At 46.4% G+C, this 17,426-nt stretch overlaps 1 protein-coding gene across 3 annotated transcripts in view; it reads right to left on the bottom strand.

Moving 5' to 3' along the window:
• The window catches only part of CADPS (calcium dependent secretion activator), a 173,076-nt gene that overhangs the window by 139,702 nt on the left and 15,948 nt on the right, over positions 1 to 17,426 (bottom strand). For all 3 annotated transcript variants that reach the window (XM_042823751.1, XM_042823752.1, XM_042823750.1), the window contains exons 2-3: positions 5,467 to 5,580; positions 2,707 to 3,039 (exon numbers count right to left, since the gene is read on the bottom strand). In XM_042823751.1, the coding sequence (XP_042679685.1) occupies positions 2,707 to 3,039; positions 5,467 to 5,580 (447 nt within the window). The remainder of the gene's footprint in view (positions 1 to 2,706; positions 3,040 to 5,466; positions 5,581 to 17,426) is intronic.

The following is a 17,426-nucleotide window of genomic DNA, read 5'->3' as shown; positions in this document are numbered from 1 at the left end:
AGTGATGCAATCTTTATGCAATTAGTGAGTACGATGCAATAGGAGAGCACATAAGAGAAAGGCTCCTTGCTCCACAATGAACTTTAAGCACTTTTTGGGACTCAGCACCATTCCTGCTCACTCTTTCCCCTACCAAGGTCTTCCTTTTGCTTAGAGTTTATCCACAAACAGAACACACAACGTATTTTGCTCTTCAGAAACAGGTGACGGGAGTTTCAATTAGGTTATTAAGAAAAAGATTTAACTTCCAATTAACTCAGATGAAACAAATCATACCTCAGTAATTTAACTCAGTACCCAACCATTTTACCCAGCCCAAGTCAGGGAAGCAAAATAATTGGACTGACTGAAATAAATGAGGACTGAAATAAAACACTCAATGGAAAGCAGTGACCATTTTCAGGTGTGAGGGGCTACGAAGCTCTGAGCCGCAGCTCCTGCTGTATGTGCAGGCTGAGAGCTGCACAGGGAGCTCACTGCTGATCTGCAGCACAGGCTGACAGACTGGGAGAGTGCTTGCAAAAAAGCACTTGTCAGGCAGATACGTTAAATGAGAATTGATGAAAATTCAAAGTTGGGGAGGGGAGACAGAGAAGCTGGAAGGAAATCATGCAGGAGCATCGCCCAGCCCTGCCATGGCCACAGCACATCTGAAAGTACAGAACCTGCACCCATTCCCCCATACACAGCTGCACCCGGGGTCTTCCACCAGCCATAGGTAATTCAGGAAATCTATTCCATGACCAACATAAGCATTTAATCATAAGAGATGAAGAGGAAAAGGGGCAGCACAAACCACTGCTCAGTGCACATCAGTCACTGTGCCCAGCAGCTCTGCTACAGAAAATACTCCAGAAGAGTGATCTGCAGTTTTGGCTTGTGCTGGGAGCTGCCCATGGAACCTTATCCAACAAAACACCTTCAGGTTGCTAAGTTCTAATTATATCTCCTGCAACAGACTAACTAGGTAGGAGTGGACATCCACAGCAATTTTGGTGCTCCAAGGCAGGACCGAAGTGCTCAGCTCATCCTTGCTATGCAGGTACTAAGAAATGAGCAAATCTCATGCTAATACTCACTTCCAGCAGAAATTATGTCATTCTCTGGAAGCTCAAATTACAGGTTTGCCACCCCTGTATATCAGACAGAGACTCTTGGCTTCCAGAATACAGCTACAGCCTGCAACAGGAAATGGGTTGCTGCATACAAGAAGGCAATCTGCAGGGAGCAGCCAGCACAAATTGCCACTGGGTTCAAGGTGCCAGCCAGAGAGGCTCTCAAAAGCAGAGATCATCTACAGAGCAGTGCAGCAGAGATCAAATACTGCTTTCCGCATCCCTGTGAACCACAAAGCAAGAGAGTAAGATTACATGTTTACGCAAAGCCATCCAAGTTCCCGAGCTGTGTGCAGGTCAGGGAGGGTGGGAGACAGAGGGCTTGAGTGAGAACAGGTTAGGAAAAAACAACTGCAAAACTGACTCAGCTCTCAACCCACCACTGACAACATCGTGGTTTTGATTTTACAGAAGTTCTCCATCAGGGGATAGAAGCACAAAATCTAGTTTGTAAACGTAATTTATGAGGACTGATGCAGTCCTTGCTACTGCCTTTGCTGCGAACAAGCCTCAGTCGGGGACATTTATCCTCTCCCCACTCTGCCATAAAGGACTGAGATGAAGAACAAATGCGAGATAATTAAGCTCCTTACAGGATAAAAAAATACATCCAAAATAATTTCGCATGTCTTGAACAAAGTTGAAAATGTCTAGACACAAGACAGAATTGGTCTCAAATGTATTAATTCCAATTAGAAGCTGATCCCCATAATTACAGGTTTTACTCCTCCTCCGAAAACTGTCCCTAGCATTACCACGCCCTTCCTGTGACTGCCATTCTTTATCCTGCTGAGATATCAATACCCAATGGAAGGAGCACAATCTGGGGACAGGCAGAGCGATGCGAGCAGCTCTGCAGCACCCAGCCCAGCATCCCTGGGGATCCAGATCTCACTGAGGGCGAAAAAAGAGACATGGGAAAGGTTTGCATCCACCTACGAACTTGCTGCAACCGGAGCAGCTCCAAGGCAGTGGAGATTTGGGATGTTCCCTGCTTTGGGAAGCAACAGCCATGGGAAATGAGGCTCTGGTCTGTAGGCACACAGCCCTGCCCTGCAATCTACTGCTTCCCCTCTCCCCTAAACAAGGGAGTTTGCATAAGATGTTCACCCTCAGGGTAGCTGAGCTTCCATCACTAATAAGGTTATTGCACGCTGCAATAAAGTGCTTCTGTCATTTAGGTGGGTGATGTGACAGCATAAAGGCAAGCAAGTCACAGCAAAACAGCCCTCTTGGGCCCCATCAAAGACCTGCTCAACCAGACACAGAGCTCAGGAATGAAATTTTCCCATCTCAGCAATTCTATGGGGTTTCAGGAAAGAAAACTTTTATAAAGACTATCTAAAATACCCACAGAAACCTCTAAGAAACCAACTAAGAGAAAAAAACACACGCAAGAGAAGGAGGCCTGCTTGGACTGCCAGAACAGAACTGGCAGTGCACAAACCCCACCGCGAACCAAAATGCTTTTGCTTTTGGAAGTTCTCTCATTTCGTCAGACTCAGAGTCTCCAGTTTATAACGGTGGCATTTCCATCACCAATCACTTCCCCATGAACCCATTTCCCCCCGCGCTAGGAGGAGGACCTTACCTGACAAGCATTGTACAGCAGCTGATGCTCAAACTTCTTGATCCCCAAAATGTTCTGGAACATCTCGTAGAGCTGCTCCTTGCTGAGGATGAGCTCGGAGGCAGCGCTCGCCGTCATCCTGGCCTGCTGCTTGCGGGGATCCTCCTCGCCGCGGTAAATGGCATCAAACTTTGCCATCCAGGAGCTCAGGACCGTCTCCTTGCTGAGGCCATCAATTTCGGGCAGGCTGCGCACCCTCTTCTCAATGTGCTTCTTGAAGACCTCTCGGGAGTCATTGGCTGAGCACCCTCCGCTCTGCACCATCCTTGCAACGCGATCGCTTTTCAAGAACACCTGTGAGGAAAGAGTGAGTTCAATGGTGCTGGTTAAAAACAATCCCCCCTCGCTCCTGAAGGACCGCAAATAGCATTTCACTGCCAGGAAAAGCGCTAACTCATCACCAGCCTGCTTTCCAACTTCCCACTCAACAACCACATGCTGCCAGACTGACAGAGGCTGCATCTGTATGGTGTGATGTTAATGCAATCAGGTAAAGCTCCTGCTTTGTGTCTGCTAGAATGGAAACACTGTGATGCGGTGTAGGTCTTCAGGCCACGCCATGCTTTGCCTGATAAGTAAATGCCATTCAGGAAAGAAGGATTATATTTCACTCTATCAAATGCTTTAATAAGAAAGATATTGCATAACTATGTCCACCCAGCCAAATTCTGCCTTGTTAGCAGGAGTCCAGTTATCCTACTTCAGATCAACAGCATTGCATGGATCCATGTAGCCACGCATGGGGAAACCAGACTTACACCAAGCTACTAAAGCAGACCAGATCATTGCAGGCCACCCTGCGAGGTGCAGGACATTGGCAGCAGGAGGGAGAAGACAGCCGATGAAGGTGTTCTTACCACTGCAAGAACAGAGGGTCCAGATGTAACAGGGCCCAGCACAGCAGGAGATTCCACAGGAGCCATAGAGAGCCAAGGGGTGAGAGGGTGACAGGGGAATGGTGTGCTAGCTCTCCCCCCTCCAAGCCCTGAAGGCAGAAGGGCGGTCTACGCCTAGTGAGAAGTGCTGTTTTATTAATGATGCTGAGAACTGACAAATGTGGCAGGTTGGGAAGAAGGTGTGCCAGCACAGGGGTGTATCTGTCAGCTTTCAATAATTAAAAAGCTCACGGATGACTTGAAGACATGGTAGATTTTTGTATTGCTCAGCAACATGGTACTCTATGTTCCCAGATGCTCAGTAACACAGGTGTCCATCAGGAATGGAAGTGGGTCTTCCTCCAGGACCAGCCCACTTCTGAGAGCATGTGCAGCAACGACACCAGCACACCCTTCTTATCTTTACAGTTTGAACACTGGTGATAACACCCTGGGTGTGCACAGGGGCTTTCAGGTTAGATAACAGGTGAGAGCTATCAGAATCTAAGCTCCCAGCACAGCCTGCAGCTGAGAAATTGCTCAGCTTGCTGACTTAGGAAACGGCAGGAGGTCACAGCCAATATCACTGCTGCACACAGCCTCATCTTGCAACACTGGAATCAAGCCTGGAAAGTTGCTCTAAAGGACAAACAGGGATGCATCATGCTTTTTGTGGCCTGAGTTATGTAGGGCAATTCTAATGAAGCATCCAGTTGAACTGCAAACATATAGCTGTTGTTTGAAAGTTTGATTACTTGATGTAATTATACAGCACAGGACTCTGGAGCTGGTCAGGAGATGCTTTCAGACAGAGTCACCAGTGAAATAGGAATGCATTTTGTCTGTTTATAAGCAGTTCCATTTTCCTGCCCAATAATCTCCTCTAAACAAATTATGCTGCTCTTACATCCTAAAATGCAGCTCACGCCATCTTGAAAACTTTCTCTAAGAGCATCTGTTCAGCAAAGCTGTGATAAACTGAGGATCCCTTGACAATTTCTTTCCTGATAAGAGATGTAAATTACTCTCAGCTTCCTTCCTGTATGGAGAATGATGGAGAAGTAACTATTAGGCCAGTTTAATAGATTTAATCCAGGGATAATTTGTGTTTTCCTACCACAGAAGCAGCTGCTGTCAATTTTTTTCTTATAGAGTTAAAATTCTCTTCAGTTTCAGTATCTGATTTGGTCCTCTCAGATTCCACTTCCACAGAAATATTTTATGTAGGCAATTCAAAATCCTCACCTTTTATGACAGTACAGCTCTAGGGAAAAGACAAATGGTTTGCAGAAAGGCTAGAAAAAAAAAAAAACAACAAGCAATCCTCCTCATACAAATCATAAGCTCTGATTTCCTGCAAAAACAGAACCTCTTTCCTTCTGAGAAAAGATTTTTAAAAAAGCTGCACGTAAAGAAGTGAAAAAAGGAAGGCACACAATCATTCCTTAGCACAATTAGGAGAGATGCTCCACATTCTTTAGAGCCATCTAGTTTTGGTGATGTACACCTCCCCCACTCCTCCTTTGCTTTAGAGCATTCGTGTTTTAAAACAGGTTGGTTAGAAGATCAGGAAGATCTCTCTCAATGCAAGGAAGAATGAGCTGCCCCACAATCCACTTATGGGATATGCCATGGGGCATGGGAGAGCCACTGCTGAGTTATGGACAACACATCTGCACACCCTGAGCTTCACAAATCTTGCAATGTGTTAGAAAAGGAAAAACTCTGTCAACAGAGCACCAAAAAAAGGGCAAGTGCAAAGAGTCCATTCGCTCAAAATTTGACCCTGTCCATAAAAAAGGTGAGAACAGTGATTCATATGAGCAATGAAATCACCTTTGCTTACCTCATAGTAGCTCTGGACAGCATTTATAAATGCTTCATCTGCCACAATCTGGGTTTCTCCATTGAGAAAGGCCTGGAAACGATCTTTGATTGTCTGGAGCTGCTGCTTACTAATCTGAAAAACACACCAAAAGGACAACATTAGTCAAGAAAGGTTCATACAGGAGGGGAAAAAAACCCACACGTATTCTCCTACAGTATCTCTGCAAGGTGCTTACGACATGCATTTCTGCTCCCCTTTGGGGCCAGCAGTGGAATGAGAATGACGAGTCAGCCGTCTGTCCGTAGACGCTTACTCTTTATTCTGTCCATTTAAGAATCACAAGCACCTAAAATTACCCCGAACATCATTTCTAAACAACTCCACCACCACAAAACGCACCTTTACTGCTTTTAATACAACAGACTCTTACCGCTTCAGGACACCAAAGTCAAAAGTAGACTGTTTTGTGTATGGCTGGCAGACGCAGTATTTCTCTCCCCAGTTAGCCTCGCTTTGCTTTCCAGAAGACAAGGAATCTTTTTCATTTATTTATGTATTTAGGCTTGTTGGCTTCTATTGGTTTGTCACAGATGAAACCTCAGTCAGGACCAGTGGTGAAAGAATTTGATGCCATTTAATGCGAATTCAAGGGCAAACCTGTTCACCTTATCAAAACAAAGACTTTGCTGTCCCTTCACTGCTCAAAACAGTTTCTGCCCAGCAGGCAACCAGTACAACTTACAAGACAACTCTAATGTTGGCACAGTGACATCAACAGAAGGTTCACAGGGCATTATTTCAGCCTTGTAAGATAACACACCATTATTTTGCCAATTTATCTGTCAATTTAAAAATGGATACAGCTAAAAAAAAACAACCACCAAAACGCCACCACCTTTTCAGCTCATTGCACAGCGTTACAGCAGGTACACAAATAATGTACCAGCAATGGCAGTAAAACACTTTAAGATGTGGGTAACGCTCATCTGAAGGGCTGCAGGATTTCGGCGTTGTTGTGTCTGGTTTGCTATGCACCTACTTCAGGTTTGAGGATAAGAATTAATTTAGACAAAAGAGAAGGAACAAAACAACATGTATACATGACAACTTCAAACTGAAAGGGAAAAGAGAGCAGTAGAAATTAGGATAATTATTTACTAATGACCAGAAGGTCTAGGAAAGGGTAAGAGAAGCGTTTTTTCTTGCTCGTATGCCAGCAGAAGGAGAGAGCCCATTAGAATGGATGAAAGAAATAAAAGTAATGGCTCTAAAGGTCTAAATGGCTTCGAATAAAGCATCAAAAACTACAGAGATCCAAATGACTAGAGTATAATGAAGCCTGGTAAACACGGCTAGAGATAAAAAGCAGGAGAGGGACCACTTGGAAAATGTGACGATAAATATCAGCACGTCTGGATGATGCACCGTGCGTGGTGTTTAGGGACTGCGGTAACAAACACCACAAATACTGGTAATTAATTCTGCAACACCGTGCTGAGGAGGGTTAGTGAGCAATGGCAATTTAACGTGATAATCTGGTATTAGTTTATCCTGGTGCTTATGGAGAGGTGTTCATCAAAGCTACATAAAGCAAGTCTGGCTATCTCCGCTTCAGAAAGCATGCAACAGCCTTTGCTACCAGTGTGGGTGCCAGGAAGAATGGTCATTCTCACCCCCAAAACAGCAGTCTAAGAAGCACCCGGACTTCACAGAGTCTGACACACACAGCAAGGCTCAGCATCACCAGGGGTGGAACAAGAACCATCCCTGTAAACTGACCCACCTCAGCTTGGTCATTCTGAAACAAGCCCTGCAGAAAAGCACTGCAAAGCTCCTGCTCGTGAGGTTGGCAGGATTCAGTTTTTGGACAGAAGAGTCCACTTGCCTTGTCAGACACCTAAAACCCTTCATAGCATTTGCTAATAGCACTACAGACAGCACGAACCCTTGGGCAATACCCACAGCATCAGATGTAAAACAGGATCCAGACTTATCTGAGCTGACGGAATGTCCTGATGGAATTGGGAAGAAAACTGGGTCAGCAACAAGACGAGACAGAGACAATGCAGTGATAAGTGGGAGATACCTGTGGGAAGGTGCTAGGTCTGTTTTTATTAAGCATTTAATTATGTGGAAGAGAAGAAAATCAGGACGTTAATTAAATGTATTGACGATATTGCATTAGCAACCATTGTGAATGTCAAGCAGGAACGGCGACAGAATAAAAGCCATAAGAAACCAAGAAAAGAAATAGGAAAACTGCAGGCAACATTGAAATCAGTGTGGCAAGGCACAAGACAAACTAGGAGCACAGATCTCCTGAGCTAAGAGGCTTTTCATTAGGGATTTTATCAATGTGCATGATGTTTTTATTATTTTTCCCAGGTTATTTCTTAGTACAATCTCCACAAGTCTTTGCTTGTTCAATTCCTGTAATACTACCTAGCAGCAATACTTTCTGCTCCTTCCTCAATATTAAACGGGCTACCTTCAAAACAAATGATGCTTCTTGAAATACACAGAAGATCCCAATACTCATCTGGCACACGAGCTCCCGGGGGCTGTGGAAATGAATCACCAGGTTTTTCTCTACTGGAGTGTCAGTTGCCTCCTCCTCACCCCAAGCTCTAGACACATTTTCAAAACAACAGCAAGGGAGAGCCTCTGTGATACAGTACACGTGCGCCATGGACCAGCCCATGGCTAACAGGACCCTTGTTCTTCCACCAGGCTGTGAAACAGCACAGCTGGATTGATCCGTGTCCATATTACTGTTACAGAGGTTATCTAGAAAGTCTGTTTGAGCCAGAATTAATTGCTTTTATATTAAACTTAGTTTCAGCAGTGCGCTCTGTTGTAAACATAAAGATGAAAAGAGCCGGGAGCAAACAGGACTGCTGTAGTTCTAACGACCTTCCCTTCATTTTCCAGCCCTTCCTGCTTTTCCCACTACCACTTGCAAGGCCCAGCAGCCTTTACACAAGAAACAACAGCCACTTCTGCATTTGACAGAAACTGCACGATGCCCTGCTTGCACATATTGGACCCAAGTAAATGCCCCAAGTCACCGTCACAGCCTGTTTATACAGTGAAGCATTTCACAGCCTTTATCTGCAGCACGTGTTTATCTGGCAGCCAAAATACACACGTGCATGTTAAAGTGGTAATTAACTGACCCAGCGATGGTGAACTACTGGTGCTGGTACCAGGCAGGGCACCCTTAGCACTCGGCATCAGCAGGCAACCGCAGGGCATTTTGGCAAACACTTGGCAGAGAAGTTCCCTGTCGCAGAACACATTCTTGGGAAGAGTTCACCAGCAGCTGGATCACCTGGGCATCCAAATGCTTCCTGCCTTCTTGGTCTGACATTCAAGAAACTGTGTGCCCAGAACAACCTGCTGACCTCAGAAATGGGGCAGAACAAAGTCTGTTATGCGCCATCTCCCTGCCACGGTCCTAAGCAAATCATGGAACATCAGCAAAACAAGATGAGGCTCATCCAACAAGGACTTCAACTAGCCTCTGACAAACCAGCAGTCGATGCTTTTACACAGAGGGATATCAGAGCCAGGAGCCTGGAAGCCCCTCGCGCTGCAGGCACCGTGTCAGCATCAGCACCACCTGTGTCTGGCAAGAAGCAGCTCAGCGGAAGACCGCAGGGAATTCCCAGAGGGAGCATCTTTCTTTTGTCTCAGAGTGATCAGCTTGCAGCACACAACCGGGAGCAGATAAAGCTCTATTTCCTTAGGACACCTGCTGTTCCAGTACCACTGCAAGGAGGAATATTTAACTGCTCAGCAGGCTGTTGTTCTGGGCTTGGTTTTGTAACATCTAATAAATATTTTACTGCTCCTCAGCACCAGGTAATTTAGGAGGAAGCTAAAGCAAGCTTTTGAATGAGCATCCCTCACCGTCAGCGCTTCCACAGTCAGAAAGTTAGCCATGGCTTGAACTATGTACAAGGAAGAGATGTGACAGGGGTCAGAGCAGCTGAGCACTGGTGCTGGAGGGCACAGAGCCCAGGGGAAAGCCATAAGGAGGGCAACTACTCCTGGCCCAAAGGAGCTAGAGCAGCTGCTTCAGGGAAGATGCTCAGGAACACACACGCCACTGCTTTTTTTTTTAATCACCTTTGTATGCAGCACTAAATCTCTGACCACCTCTACTGATACATCACCTCTAGCTCTGCACCTGCCCCACAGTCCCAGCCACGGGCACAACCCTACAAACCCAGCCAGCAGGCTGTCCTTCAGCTGGGAACTGCAGCACGTTTCCCCTGTGCTGGTGCTGCTCTCTTTGATAGGAGAGGGGCCCCATGGGGTGGTTTATGTCCCCAGCACTTGTCTTTTTAATTGCCATCTCTCCCAGGCAGATATGGCTGCTTTGCAGACTGCTGAATGTCACTGGCTTGTTGCTATCAATGTAAGCAAGCAGTATTAACTGTGCATCTCAGCGAAGTCCTCCCAGCTGCCTAACAGCATATTTTCTGGTTGTTTCAGAGAAGTTTAATATTTGTTAGCAGAGAGCTCCTTGTGCTTTGGCTCCTGACAACCGCAATGCATCTTTACAGGCACAGCAGGCAGGCACATGCCTTTCCCTCCCTGTGCCTACACTCACAGAAAGGAGCCCGTCACTGATTCACTGACTCTGACATCACTGCTCCCAGGGGACACACACATGGCACATCCCTTACTCCAGGATGAGTGCTTGGAGCCTGCTGTGGAGCAGGGTGCAGCCAGAGGGAATGCATTGCCTGCTCCTCTCAGCTCCCAGCGATGCTGCTCGTTGCAGAAAATGCTCTTCTGCAGGGGCATAAATGCTCACTCTTTTCCATTTCTTTTCTGCCATTTCTTTTCTGATTCATCATGCCACTCTTTAGACACATATGAATGACATTAAACATTATTATGGTTGCTCCCACTTTCTGAAATGCAATGATGTGTGCTTTTGTAAGAGCAAAGCAAAGTCAGGGTTTGGGGCTTGCCATGATCACCTTCCCCCGACATCTTCCATCTGCACCCTGCTGCTGCATGGGAAACCTGGATGGGGACACCAGAAGATGCCTACTGTCCTTACCACTTACTTGTCTCTAACAGGTGTATCCATCCAGCTCTGCATCTCCCATTGTAAACAGTTCCTTTTTTTCACTCAGATCAAACACTTCCCCAAAGAGGAAGGCACCGGTAGATCCCAGGCACAACCCAAGGACCGCTAATTATTCAGAACTTGAATGAGCCCAGGAAGAGGGTGAAGGACAGGGTGGGAACACAGGTTGGCTGTGCGGGCTTGTGCCTCAGAGAGCAGCTCCCAGGTAAGTCCTTGCTCTCCAACTGCCCTACTGTTCACTTCTTTTGTGCCTCATCTCCTGTCTTAGAAAGGAGAACAGCAGCACTTTGCTTCTCTTCAGAAACAGCTAAATGAATGAGAAGACAGAGAACCTCTCACAGACAGGGATGGTGGGCTGTGGGAGAAGAAAGCAAGCTACTTTTTAGAGGGATGCTTTCAAATCACCATTTGAACTATTTTCATCTCAATGTTCCCACTCCAGGCAGACCTTACATACTGCAGAACTAATCGTCCTTGCTGGTTAATGTATACAGCAGCTCACACTGATTTGAAAGCGTTAATGTGATCCAAAGATCTTGGACTGACACTTCAGATCTGCAAACAATAAACAGTCCTGTCTCTGAACAAAAAGGTACGTGTGTCCACCATCACTGGAGTTATTTTTGTGCTTTTTTCATCATTAAGCTCTGACTTTCGCCTCCATTTCACAGGCTTTTTTAAGAACACTTCTTACTGAGCAGAGGAGACGGGCAAATGAATGGAGACTAAAGGACTCATGCTGTGTCCCAGCCTTGTGAAAAGTGCCATTTTCAGCCTGGCAAAGTTAGCAGGGGAGGTAATACCTTTGATACTACTGAACAATACAGCAAGAACTGGCAAGAAGCTTCCAAGCACACAGGGCTGAAGTGCTGAGCCCTGCTGGCACCCACACACTGCTCTTCTCCAAGAAAAACTGTCATCCTCCCAGAAGAGAGGGCTGCCATCTAAAGCAGTTTGAGATGGGCTTAGTGAGGTGGAAGGGGAAGCACAGGCAAGTCAAAGCAATGGGTCTTGCCCAAAGGCAGCCAGTTTTCAAAGCACCCCAGCAAGAGATCTAACCTATTACACAGCAGGGCTGTGGCTAAGAACAACTGGTCACGCTTGAATTTTTCCCTTATTCTGTGCATGTACAATGACTTCCAGGAAACAAACTCTAAGAAAGAAAACATTCTCAGTTTTAAGAAAATCTAAGAGCCAAACATATCTGTGATCCAGTAGAAAAGATCAGTTGTCTCCTTCAGACAGCACTTGAAAAAGGTTCAATCAATCACTCAAGCCAGAACAGAACTCATTTCTAGATGAAAAACAAGAGAAAAGGTGTGAAACTTCAGCATACCTCCTCCTCCTCCTCACATTTCCTGCTGAAGTGAGTAATCTCAGATTTTACAAGGGCACGTTGCTTGGTGCTGGAAAAAAAAGTTTGGTAGAAGGTAGTTTGGTCCAAGCAGCAAACTGCTGTTAGAAAACAGAGCGCTGCATTTGCATCCCCGTTGCTGCGCAGACACGAGGTGTGGGAACTGGCATTGGCTGGTATGCACATAGATCGTTGAGAAAGGCATCAGGATACATTATTCACAGTAATAATGATTTCCACTGGAAAGGTTTATTATTACAATTGTTCTTACCTACTTTAAGGCAATGTACTGTTAAAGTTATCCAAGTTTTCCAAGCCCCTGTATTCAACCGGAATATTACAGGAGGCTGAAAATGAAAGAAGCAAACCTGGTGACTTTTCTCAGGCATCCTAGAGATGGGGTGAGAGCCCCATGGGGATACACCTCCAGGTCCATTTTACCTCAAACAAGTTCCCAGATTTCCAAGCTCAGAGTCCGCTGGCCCAGCAAGGGAGGCTGGAGGAAGCACTGCCCATTTCTCCATTTTGTGCTGTAAATAAAAATGAAATGCAGCCATGGCAAACTGCGTTCACCACGATGCACATGAAGCACGTGTGCAGTGCATGCAGGTCCTGCACTGGCGCCTCCAAAGAGGGCAATTAGCTGCCTGCATGAAATTAGGCGTGCAGCTTGATAATGGTCTTTGAGATAAGAGAAAGACTATCTGCCGGCTGGCTTTGCAGCAAGTGGTCTGAGCTTTGCTACAACCTTCAGGAGCATCTGGTAAGGACAGGTGGGATATCACAGCTACCTGGGAGAATATCCCTCTTCCTTTGGTGCCTCTGGCAGGCATGCTAGTTTCCTTTTGCCTTTCACCTCCTGCTCAGTTTAATTAAAGCCAAATAACACCCCTCAATGCTGCTTTCCATGTTCCAGAACCCTTTAGAAGTCAAAGATAAATTGGGTCTGCAGTGATCAGGTTCCCCAGTGTCCATCCCAAACTTTTCTGGGCAAACGTGAGATACCAGTTTTCTAACAAATCTAGCAAAAAGCAAGTTCTATATAATTATTACACACTAAACACCTAAAGTCTGGCAGTTTTCAACCATCAGTTGTATGTGACCCTGCATAAAGATCCTTTACAAAAACACAGCTACATGTGAAAGACTTTCTCAGTTACAGAGTGAGAGCTGTTTTAAGGAATCCTCTGCAATGGAGTATAATGAGGGCTGTCCCTAAAAGAGAAGGAAGTCATTCTTCTTCTTTAGGCCTGAGGCAGGATAATTTTAAGGGCTTTAAGTTCCAGTCACTTCTCCTAGGAGGGTCACTGTTCCCTGCTATCACTGTGCTGCTGATGGAAAAGCCCCGAAGGAGTGATGGGAGTGGGCAGAGCCCTATCCTGCAGGGCAGGAGGAAGAAGTGCCTCTCGTTGCATCTGGTAGCAAGTGCCTGTGTGTTGAGAGTACAAGCCAAAACCCCCACAAAAAGCAACAGAGACAGCACAGATGTCAAGCATATAATTTCAGTGTTGGTAGGAGCAGAAAATATGTGGGCATAGAGAAGGAGGAAAAAAAAACAACAAAATCAGATTATTCTTTGTGAAAGGCAGTTGTTGTGCTAGAATTTGCCTAAGGCGTTCTGCATCCTGGAGCTGCCCTTCTGTTCCCAGGTGCCCTAGAAGAGATGATGGAAACTGTAAGAGTCAAAAAACATGAAAAAGGGGGAAAATAAGCCCTAAAGAATGAGCACAACACATCAAATCACTACCTTCTTGTTTTCCTCCTCCAGCAAGCATACGGAAGCGGCTATGCCATGGCAGCAGGCTTGTGCAGGCAGCAGAACACAGAGCAGGATATAGCTCCTGGGGCATACTCAGTGTGCTGTGATCCCATCATTGGCAAAACAGATCCCACATCACGTGTGCACACAGGTTCCAGCAGCTCAGCTCGCCTCAGCCCTGCTTCATACTGGAACAGTCCTATTAAAACCTCAGCCTACACCAGACCATTAGAGATAACAGTTATCTGCAGAGACCCAGAGGAAAGAACACTAATCTTAGATGATCCTCAACACGGTGATTTACCTGAGAGCACCCAAAACATTTGATCAAGCTGGGTGCTTCACCTGGGGTGCTGGGTGTTCAGCCAGCATCGCCGCCAGCTTGTGCCATATTGCAGAGGGACCCACACACCGGCGCTTGAGGAGGCGTTGCTGATTGACGCTGTCTCCAAGACAAATGCCTCCTAGCATCCCAGCACTGAGCTGCCTGGCAGCTGCCCCCAAAGGACCCAGCACAACAGTGGCCATGTGGCTGGGTCCATAAACCCAGCACAAAGAATGCCAGACCCCTCCACTGCAACAGCTTCACATGGGGAAGCTTCTATGCTCTTGTCCCTGACACTAGTGTTATTTTCCTATTCAGTCCCTTCTGCAGTTCCCAGACTCTGGAGATCTGCACAAGATGGTTACTTGAGTGGGCAAGTATCCTACCCACACTAACAGAACAGGGACAAACTGGTGTGAAACTTTGTTCCACCTCCGGTTCGTTCCCAATCAGCCTTCAGTGCTTGGCTTGATGTGCACAGGAGACAGAAAGCTGTCTGCTCCAACCAAAACCCTGCCTGCAGGCTCAGAAAGCCAGAAATCATTTGCCAGAGCACACATAACAATCAGCAATGAATATTCCCTCAATTCCAGGAAATCTTGGAAAGAATAAGCCCAGTAAGTTGAAAATACAAGGTACCTGAGGACTTCAATGCCATTGCCAGTTAGGGAGAAAACAGCCAGCACCAGTCTTGGCGAGAAGACTTCTTCCTTGGCTGGTGCAGAAGCCCAAGTCTTTGCCATGAACCAGCACACAGCTGCCTCCCCCTGCTGCATGCACCAGGCAAAGCTGCCAAAACAAGGAGCGGAGCTGCTGGGCAAGCCTCATTCATCAGTAGGGCAGGCATCTGTCTATTAAACTTTGCTATTTTCCTTTTTTCCACATCCTATCTTCTGGGGTACACATAAGCTCTCCTTAAATTTAAAGGGCAAAAACAATTTCTCACTTCTTTTAGTATTCTACACTATGATCATTTCTTTTCAAACCATGTACTGTTCCAGTGAGCCTTAATAAATCCAGTGATTTATTTCTAAGACAATTTTCTCAGAAATGGGATTTAAATGAGCAAAACAAATCCCAACTCAACCAGATACAACTGGGAACCAAAGAAATTGAAAATAACATCAGGAAAAAAAACAACAAACAACTAACTGGCATCAGAAAGCCTGTGATGTAGCAAAGGAACCACACTGTAAGCAGACATATGCAGATAATGCACAACAAGATGCAGATATCAATCCTGAGCCACACAGGGTCTGAGATGAGCCAACAAGGCAAGGCATCCAGTAGCCCCTTTGCAGCCTGAGCAGAACTCAGGAGCAGCCTCGGGGCTGAGCTTCCTGCTGAGCCTGCGTGCAGATCTGCTGCTCAGGAGCTGACCACAGGATGGGCGACACCGGCTGCCTCCCCTGCTCAACAGCTGCTGCTGCACTCCTGGAAGGAGACTGGTGCTCCATGCAGCTACTGAGGGCCTCAGAGAAACCCTCTGAAGCACCAAGCCAATTCAACAGAAGCAAGACTTCTCTTATTCGCGTTGCCTTGAAAACAAGGACCTACACCTACCACGCTCCTCAATTTTATAGGCTTTTTCCAGGACAGAAAATAAGAGAATATTAAGCTGGCACAGAAAGCACAACATTATAGCAAAACCACTGGCAGCAAAGCTCTGTGTCACACACAAGGAATACCTCCACACTGCCGATCCTGCAGCATCACAGGGCGTGCTGTGCTGCTGACACCAGATTGCAATTTCCATTAGTGTTAACAGGAACCGCTGACAACAGTGGCAGTCAGGAAGCCAAAAAGCCTCCCATCTTGATGAGCGCCTTCATTAAGTACAGAACTGCATTAAGTCTGCCCCAGCAGCTGTGCTATGCAAACGATGGCTGCTGTGAGCATGAGGAAAGACCCAGAGCCCCCAGGAGAGCTCAGCAGCTTCTGAAGAAGTGCTGGGATGGGTGACAGCCAGCAGAGAAACAGCCCAGTGAATACCAGCTGCACTCCTTGGGAAGGTGGATGAAAGGAGCAGGATACTCCAGTGCTGTTTCCACCTCTTAAATTGAATATAAAGAGTTTTCACTGTGTTAAGCAGACAGCAATTCTACAATCACTGTACCTTAACAGAAACAAATCCTGCATTAAATGCAGTGATTTTCAACCTCCATAGTGGTCTAGCACTTTGGATTGGAGGAAAGGTCTAGCATTATAACCATAACTTCAAGACATTTGGCATCCCCACCCCTACAAATACTTGCTCAAAAGCAAGTCTCAACATATTGTTTTCTGTTCTCCATACAGGAAGAGAATGGGGTGGTGAGACCATGTTTGAAGCCTTTGGTTGGTATGGGGGCTGGTTGAGAGCAAGGATAAATGAACTGGGTTTGCAGCAGACATGAGGGACATCTTGAGTTTGCTAGTGACACTGTATGGTAAGGCTCCACCTCAGAAGCAGTCAGTATCTTGTTCATCTTTGCCATTTGTGGGATTTATTTCCTCTCACTTCATTTTTCTGAATTAAAAAGTTATAAAATAGTGCTGGAGAGGAGGCTGCAGGAATTCATGGCACTGCAACGCAGGCACACAGAACCAAGGCTGACCAGCATGCATGAAAGTAAGCGTGGGTTGCTCCAGCACTGTCTCCTTTTCATACATTTCAGGGTATCAACTGACTGTGACTGGAGCCAGGTAGAATTTTCCATCTTTGGATACAGCACAGCATGTTTTCACTGCAGAGCTGAGAAATCATTTCCTTCTCCAAGGCCTGACTCCTCACAGCCACAGGTTTCTGTAGATTTCAAGCATTCTTAAAGATAAGACTGCTCTTCCTGCAGCACTGGAATTTGCCACACACTGCCAGCATCTCCACCTTCTTAAATCTCATAAGTTAGCCACACACAGTAGGACTCAGCATTTCTCTGCAGGCACAAATATTCTAGATGTGCGAAAGCCTAGATGTAAATACAGATTTTATCCTTTAGGAAAAGCCAGATAGAGAACAGAAGTCCTACAAAGAGCGCATCAACTAAGTGCCATAAAGCAGTGAAAAACAGAGGTAACATCACGCCATTTCAGCACCGCGGTCAGCTCCAGGCTCGCCGCTCTACAGCCGCTGTGATTCTGCGGCTGACGGGCGGAGCATCGGAGCCCAGCAGCTCGCGCCCCAAGACCTCAGACCTCAGAGTCCCGTGAGGGTCTGCGGGAGCCATCAACCAACCCCAAGGAACCCCAAGGCCATGGCAAGCAGAGGGAAGCACACAGCGCTATGATGCTCCCGGCCCAGCCCACAACAAATCTGCTCTCACTACACACTGGACTCAACTGCCTTTCTCACTGCCTTCTCTTTCCCCCCCCCCCCCCCCTTCGAAGGAGCTGATTACGGTGGAAGAGGTTCTCTGTGGCTCTCACGTGTATGAATCCTGCACTTTAGAAATTT

The sequence above is a fragment of the Centrocercus urophasianus genome, unplaced genomic scaffold (genome assembly GCF_019232065.1).
Source record: "Centrocercus urophasianus isolate 14NV4802_14NV808 unplaced genomic scaffold, USGS_Curo_1.0 seq_22, whole genome shotgun sequence".
NCBI lineage: Eukaryota > Metazoa > Chordata > Aves > Galliformes > Phasianidae > Centrocercus > Centrocercus urophasianus.
This window is presented reverse-complemented; position numbering and strand designations above follow the sequence as displayed.